The 8,079-nt window shown below is 36.1% G+C and overlaps 1 protein-coding gene across 3 annotated transcripts in view; it reads right to left on the bottom strand.

Moving 5' to 3' along the window:
• Positions 1–2,853: 2,853 nt before the first annotated feature.
• The window catches only part of RETREG1 (reticulophagy regulator 1), a 113,509-nt gene continuing 108,283 nt past the window's right edge, over positions 2,854–8,079 (bottom strand). For all 3 annotated transcript variants that reach the window (XM_090276209.1, XM_090276210.1, XM_090276211.1), the window contains 4 exons: positions 7,021–7,158; positions 6,184–6,248; positions 5,814–5,940; positions 2,854–3,670 (listed from right to left, as the gene is read on the bottom strand). In XM_090276209.1, coding sequence (XP_090132335.1) covers positions 3,180–3,670; positions 5,814–5,940; positions 6,184–6,248; positions 7,021–7,158 — 821 coding nt within the window. In that variant the 3' untranslated portion in view covers positions 2,854–3,179. The remainder of the gene's footprint in view (positions 3,671–5,813; positions 5,941–6,183; positions 6,249–7,020; positions 7,159–8,079) is intronic.

Here is an 8,079-nt window from a genome sequence, read left to right as displayed (position 1 = left end):
AAACAGTAAAGGAAAACATTTAAATCACTTTTTCTTAAATGTAATTTGCTTCTTGCGTAAAATGAGTAGTCTGCTGGCATTTACCACATTTTTAAAAGGAAGAAAGTTGCGCTTATTTCAAATGTTGGAGGGAGATGCCTAAGTGTGTTGAGGATGTTTGCCAGCTGTAAAACCTTATACAAATTTCTTTTTCTAAGAGAATACTAAACTGGTAAGAGTGATATTTAAAAAATCACTTTGGAAGATTTTTAGGGTAAGAAAAAAGCAAAGATGTTTCAGAATGAGGATATAAACACTGCTTTAACCCTGGGTTATCTTCTAAAGCAAGCATGACCTTGGGCCCTGCTTTATTGCTTCAGATCAAAATGCATGATCAATGTGTGCTATCCCCACTGTATGATTTTGTTAAGCATTTTCTACAAGAAATGAGCAAAAAACATTTTTCTACAAATCCGTAATTTAAAAAAAAATCATGCTTCAAATTTTAATGACTGCATAATTCCTCACGGTAAGGGATATATAGTCCCCCATATACTGGATAAATTACAGGGTTTATTGTTACTATATCTTAAAATGAGAAACAAGATTATATATAATGCTACCCCACCAAAACAAACAAACAAAACCACAGACACACACAAAACAAAAGCCCTTGCTGTTCCTGTTTGTTCGAATTAAGAATACCAGTGTTGCATTGTGTAAATTTGTAATTACATTCTTGAACAAATAATATTGAAGTGCATATATAATTATAATGCTACTGTCCATAGACAGCACTCCTCCATAGTGCTAGTATAACACATTTTTCTTCCCTCCCCTATCCCTCATCCCCTCCCCCTCCCTAGACCCCTTTTAATTTATAGTTAATAACATTTGATTCCGGTGCGTTGTTCATACCAGCAGCTCTTGAGCATATCTTCTCTTGTAAGCTTGTCTACTGACTTCTAACACATTTTTTAATTACTTGAATTATTTAATTTCTTTTTTTCCCCCCTCAATAAAGAAAGTGAAATGACCTTTAACCTTTTTGACTTTATGGCCAAAAATATTTTTTAAATGAAGAAGCATACACATTAAAAAAAAAAAAAGAATCCTGGTCTCAACTATTTTATAAATATGTGACTGTATTTTTCTTCACATTCAGAAAGTATTCAATAGAATTCAGGTATATTCCTCCCAAAAGCACACAGTTAGATCTAACACCGAGTTTTCATTTGTTCCAAAATGGGCAAGATAATGAAGGCACAGTCTCACTTTGCATCAATAAAGGACATCAAACACAGTCATGAGGCACTAATGACATAAGCTTAGTCAACCACAAAGAGCAGGTGTTCAAAGTCTTCAGTAACTTCTCTCTTTTTAACATTTGGCAAAATTCAGTCTAGATATTTTAATACCTCAGAAAGAAAAAATAAATAAGACATGCTATATTAAAATGTCAGATTACCTATAATTAGTTTTTAGAACTATAAGGAAAGGGATAAAATGAAGAGAGGGGAACCACAGATTTCCTATATTCTGGATTATTCTTCTTTTCTGAGGGTCTCAGATGTGTGTATGCATCTGTAGAAATGCCAGCTGTACCTGAAGATTGAAGAGATTGTTGGTATTGCTGGCATGGTCCCTCAACACTATTAAAAGTTATATCATAGAAACAAAATTAGCTTGATTTCTGCTCTGTAGTCCTTTGTTTAAAAACCTAAGTCAATTCTGGTTATTTAAAGGTGATCTTAAAAATTTGAAATAATGGAAAAATATATTCTAGCTTCCCAATGAGAAACAGATTAAATATTTAGATTTCAATGGCAAATAAATACACCTTAAAGCCAAGCTTGTTTTTCTCCTGTAGGAGAATCTACACAGACCACAAAAAGTTATTGTTTCTTTACTGCTGATGACCACATCACTCACAGAACAGACCAGGAACTAGTTTCATGATTTTAAAAGACATTTTCCATGACACTATATCAAACATGAAGGCTTAAACCTAGATCTGAGCAGGCAGAACAGATCTGAACTCACAATATTCCTATTACAAATATATGACAATTGAACCACAAAACATAGCCCAATCTGTTTACATCAAAACCACTGTTTACGTGATATATAATTACTTGCTTCCTATGGGTTAATGCCACCCATTGCAGGACTAGAGCTGGCAGTCTATAGAGCATGCCATTTATAAGGAAGCCTAAGTCTACAACTGCAGAAATAATATGGAAATGTACCAGCTTATCCAAAGGAGTTAAATACATTTTAAGATTTTTTTTTTCTGGGAAATTAATTTTGATGTTATTTCTCAAGTCTTTCAACTAAAGATGCCCTGATAATTTTTGTCTTTTTACAACAAAATCTACCAAAAATGTTTATCTGTTTCTAAGTATTAGGAACAAAGGAGCTGATACATCATGTATTCACAATTAATTGTAAATATTTTGGTGAGTTACAATAAACTGTTTTTGCATGCTTGAAAAAGTAATTGTAAAGAAACAGTACAGAGTACTTTTATGGAGGATCTCAATAATTTGGTGTTTTCTTTTTGCTTTAAAAACAACCCCTAATATTCATCTCTGAAAACATAGTATGAATGTATATGTTTGCGTGTGTCTGTGTGTGTGTATACACACACACAATTGACCCTTGAACAATGTGGGGGTCAGGGACACAGTCAAAACTCTGCATATATCTTTGATTCCCAAAAAAACTTAATTACTAATAGCCTACCATTGATCAGAAGCCTTACTGATAACATAAACAGTTGATTAACACATTTTGTATATGTATTAAATACTGTATTCTTAAAAGTAAGCTAGAAAAACAAAAATGTCTAAGAAAATTATAAGGAAGAGAAAATACATTTATAGTATTTATTGAAAATAATCCACAAAAAAGTGGACCTGCATAGTCCAAACCCATTTGTTCAAGGGTCAACTGTATATATATATATTTTTTTTCATTTCCATGCTTATTACATAAAAAACAACTATCAGAGATATCAATCTATCAGTGTCAGCTGATATATATCCAATTAATTCACTGCAGAAGGGAAAATAAGACAAAATCATCTAAAGTAATCAGTAAAGCTCACAGTTCAAAACATATTTTCCTTTTTTTTTTTTTTGCCTGTTTGAAATTTTTTGGTAGTTTATCTGTGCTCTGTCATACAAGCTGATTCCAGACTAATGGCCTCCAAGTAGATTTGAAAGGAAGCCTGAAGACTTCTTATTTTGCTGCGCTTCTTCCTGGTCTTGTGAAAGTCCCAATTCACTCTCAATCTGATCGAGCTCTGACTGGTCAAGGAGTTCAAAGTCATCACCTTCTTCAGTGTCTGCGTCCTCTCCTGGGCTGGGTGCAGGCTGAGAAAGGGCTTGCTGCGCACCCTCTAACTGGTCTTTGATAGCAGCAGTCACTGCAGCTGTGATGACGTCCCCTGCCAGGTTGCTCATCAATTGAAAGGTTTGGTCACTGCTCAGAGGAAGAGTGAGACCAGCGGCTGATTGCCTCTCTTTGCTGGGTCTGAGACCGCGGTCCAACTGTTCCTTCTTTCTCTGGAGCTCAGAGGGCAAGCCGAGGCTTAATTCTTCTTCATCATTTGTTCCCATGCCATTTTCTAGAGACGGAAAATCTGAAAGGCCTCGAGAGAAAACTTCCTCATTAGGTCGGTCAAGATCTGTGAAATGTAGAACAGAAGTTCATGCTTACGCACCAACAGAAATTTGAAATAAAAGAGCTGTCTAAAAGATACCTAATTTTAATCTGATCCCTCTGGGCAACCTTAGCACTTATTTAGCCTCCTGGCTGAGTTTAAATAAACTCTACCACACATATTGGACCCCTCCTAAATCTGGGGCTCTATCTATCCACAAGTACACAAATACTACATGTCCTCTTACATCTTTTAACTTTCCTCGTAAGCACAAAGCAGTGTATGTAATGACTTGAGTGTTCAACCTGTCTGAGGCTTTGACTGAAGTTTACACAGTCACCATAAACAAAAATTCCATCCTGCCCCTGGGGAGGAAATTAGTTTAAGCCAATGGGGATATGTACGATCACGAAATAAAAAAAAATTTTCAGTTGGAGGTTTCATGGTATCTGGTACAGCAGATATGGAATATTCCCCAACGTTAGCATTTTCATCCATGGAGATCAATCTGAGTATCTGTAACCTGTATTTGTTTAAAGCAATGAATTAGAAGAAGCCATTGCTCCTTCTATTCCATGTTCAACCTGAGAGTGTATGGACACATTTGACTTTCTATAAATATACCTGAAATTGACCAATCCATTTTAAACAAACTCGTGTCCTGAATATATATTATATATATATATATATATAAACACTTAAGATTTAGGGCATTTGAAAGCAATGCCAGGTTCATAGGCAAACAGTGATTTTATTGTTTTTCACTGTTCATAAAAGCTTTCAATATAATAACCCTTTACAACAGTGATCTGAAATCTCCAGTTTAATTACAGAAAAGTCTCAACTATGGGTTGGATTATCATTGTCCTTTTATTGTGTAAATCTGAGATGGGATGCTTGAAAGCAAAGTTTGTTTTCCAGGTCTTGTGGATAGTTAAGAGCTTGTAGAGCTTCAGTGGACCTTAATGATCCTCTTGTTCTAATGCACTTTAAAGATGATGAAATTGAAGTCCACACAAATTTTGTCACCAGTTACAGGTCATACAGTTAGCTAATTACAAAGGCAAGCCAACACTTGGGTCTCCCAATCCCCAAACCTGTCTCCTTTCAAACCCTGCACAGCTTCCCTCTTTCCTCTACAAAAAGAAAATGTCACCCTGGCTGGTGTGGCTCTGTGGATTCACTGCCAGCCTGCAAACCAAAGGGTCGTGGGTTCAATTCCCAGTCAGAGCACATGCCTGGGTTGCAGGCCAGGTTGGGGGCATGCGAGAGGCAGCCACGTCAATGTTTCTCTCCCTCTTTTCCTCCCTCCCTTCCCCTCTCTCTAAAAATAAGTAAATAAAATCTTTGAAAAGAAGAAGTGTTCTTGCATTTAACCTAATTATTAAAAATAAGAGTTTATTTTTATTTTTAAACTGACTGAAGAAAAAACATGAGAAACCTTGGAGTCAGCTTTGGATTCGGGGAATTTGCCTTCCATAATTCAGTCCCTGTTAGTGAGAACTAGCCCTGCATATTTCTGATTAGCTTCTCTCTTCCCCTCCTCCCATTCTTACTATAAACAATGTCACTAGATATTTTAGATGTTAATTTTGTTCACTGTCAATATTTATTTGTTTTCAAAATAAAGGCAGATTTTGGATATCGACATGCTTAGGTTTTTTCTCATCAAAAACATAATGGCCTTTGAGATATAATTCATATGCTATAAAATGTACCCCTTTAAAGTGTATAATTCAATGGTTTTTAATATCATCACAAAGTTGTACAATCTTCACTACTAATTCTAGAACATTTTCATCACTCCAAACAAAAACTCATACTAAAAAAAAAAAAAAAAAAAAAGAAACCATATTAATTACCAGTCACTCACCATTCCCTTTTCCCAGGCCCCATCCACTTTCCATCTACATGTCTTTGCCTCTTCTGCACATTTCACATAAATAGAGTTGTACAGTTTATGTGGACGTGTGCCTGGCTTCTTTCATTTTGCCTAAGGTGTTCAAGGCTCATCCATGTTGTAGCAAGTATCAGTACTTCGTTTGAATAGCCATGTGGTAGTCCATTGTATAGCTACACCCCATTTGTTTATCCATTCAGCAGTGGACAGAGTTAAATATTTCGGCATGCACTCATCAGAACAGAAAAAGGAGAAATGGGAACATACCGTCAGAAGTGTCCGTCTGTGGCGTGTATGCTTCCGAAAGGTTGAAGGTCCCATTGTCAGTCCAGGAGACCTCAGACACGTCTGTGTCCGACACAGACAACTCTTTGGCAGCTGCCGTGAGGCTAATCTGTGTTAATATAAATACCAGTCGCACACTGTAAACTTCGGTGGCAAATCTTTTGAAAACTCCATACTAACACCAAAAATGTCAGAATAATAAAAACCATATGAGAATTTTCCTTTCAGAATTGTTCAATCATCTTAGAAATATAGGATAAGTCTATTAGGAAAATCATCCCGCTTTAGTGCATATCAATAAATTCATAGTCAAACTACACAGGAACAAATTGAAAACTAAACAAAAAAATACCTTAGGACAAAGAGCGGAAAAGTCTAATTCACTGTCATCTTTGTGACTTTTTTCTTTGTCTGCTTCTGTTGAGAAAAAATTTGGAAGCTTTCAGTTTCCCAGCCAGCTTAGAATAGTGCACCTTATTAACCTTTACATATCCTTACCCACATTCCTCATTTTCTCCAGCGCCTTCACAGAATTAAATGGTCAAGCTTTACATACACGCAAAGGTCTGATTTCCAGGGGAAACGGTCCATATTAGTGGTTCTCACAGTGTGGCTCCTGGACCAGCAGCATCAGCACCACTGGAAACTTTTTAGAAATCCATGTTCCCAAACCCTAACCTGGACCAGCTGAATCGGAGACTGGGAGGGGGCCCAGCAACCTCTGCTTTCGTAAGCCTTCCTGGCAGTTGTGACGCTCGCTATGGTTTGAGACAAGTTAAAAAGTGAAAACTGATCACATTGGTTTTTCCTCTATGTATTTTCCTTTCCATTCTTTTGTGTCCTCTTATACAGCTCCCACATCCTCAATCCTATCTGTGTCATTTTTTATTTACAATAGCCCGGCCCCAAATAAAGCAAATTAAAGAAAGTAAACATAAGGAGTAAATACAGAATGGTTGACTCCTTTCCTCCCTCCCCTGATCATTTAAAAAATCAATTTATTGTATGTTTAATAAAAGAACAGAAGTCTAAATAGAAAAAGATATGTTACTTTGGGGGGATTAGCTTCTGTAATAATATGCTGTAAAAAGGCTAAAACACCCTGAAAAATGCTGAAGGTAATTTCATAATAAAGAGCTCGTTGATGTCTCATTTCATTTGTGAAATCTAAAAGTCAAACTTTACCTACCAGATCTCTCACGTTTCTTCTGGTTAATATATTCTCCAATTCCAAAATCTAGTTTCAGCAGAACTGACTTGATTTTGCTGTATATTTTTTGTCCCATATCATTACATTTAAACAGTGGACACAAAAATGCACACAGTACTGAAATATAAGAAGGAAGAGAGTGTGGGTAAGATTATCTTTATTTCAAAAGACTACATCTTTGTGGTCCCATAAAAATATTTCAGTTCTCTTATTGGCAAATAGGATTTTTTTTCCCTTAGGGAAATGCTCTATGAACTAAGTTCATAATTTAAATTCTTCCCCCTGTAATAAAAACATTTAATCCTATATTCATGCATGTGCACACACACACGCCATATTTATAGTCATTGTTTTCAAAGACTTGCAATTAAATTAACTCCCTCCCTTCAGTCCTTTACCCACATAATTTATACAAAGATTCCATGCTTTCCAGACAACAGTCCTAGAGGGACTGCTTTTTTGTTAAATGCCATTGCACCATGGGGAAGTTATTATCTATCTGCCTCTCATCAGTCATATTGGGATAATATTATTTCGGGCTGTTGTGAAGGATGAATGAGATGAATGCAAACCATGTGAACCATGCCCTGACCATATTAGACTCTCCTTCCCCAGCTCTCTTCTCCTTCACCTGCTGAACAAGGCAGATTCAGAGGCTGATATTCTACATGAGCTCTACTTGGGAGAATGGATTTGAACTCAGACCATTTGCCATCTGTGTCATGCATTAGGAATACAAAAAGAAATGAAGGTTGTATTGTCTTCCTAATATTTATTTCTTTGTTGTGTTAGGAAACGTGCCTATTTACCTTTTAAATAGGAGCTGCAAACTCAAATACCTCTAGAAGCCAAGGTGGTATGTATAAATTTTAAAAGCTGGTGTGAGAAAAATAGGGAAATAGGAGGGTTAGTTAAATGGAGCATGCGCACACCATCTAAAGGTGGCAGCATTAAATCATATTTTTCAGGAGAAGCAGGAAATCTACACTTTTTTAATAGCATTTTTGAATTATAGTTGATGCACAGTAAAAGGCACAT

Source organism: Furipterus horrens, unplaced genomic scaffold (genome assembly GCF_987537825.1).
Source record: "Furipterus horrens unplaced genomic scaffold, mFurHor1.1.pri manual_scaffold_5, whole genome shotgun sequence".
NCBI lineage: Eukaryota > Metazoa > Chordata > Mammalia > Chiroptera > Furipteridae > Furipterus > Furipterus horrens.
Note: the sequence above shows the minus strand (reverse complement) of the source record. Positions and strands in the feature narration are given on the sequence as shown.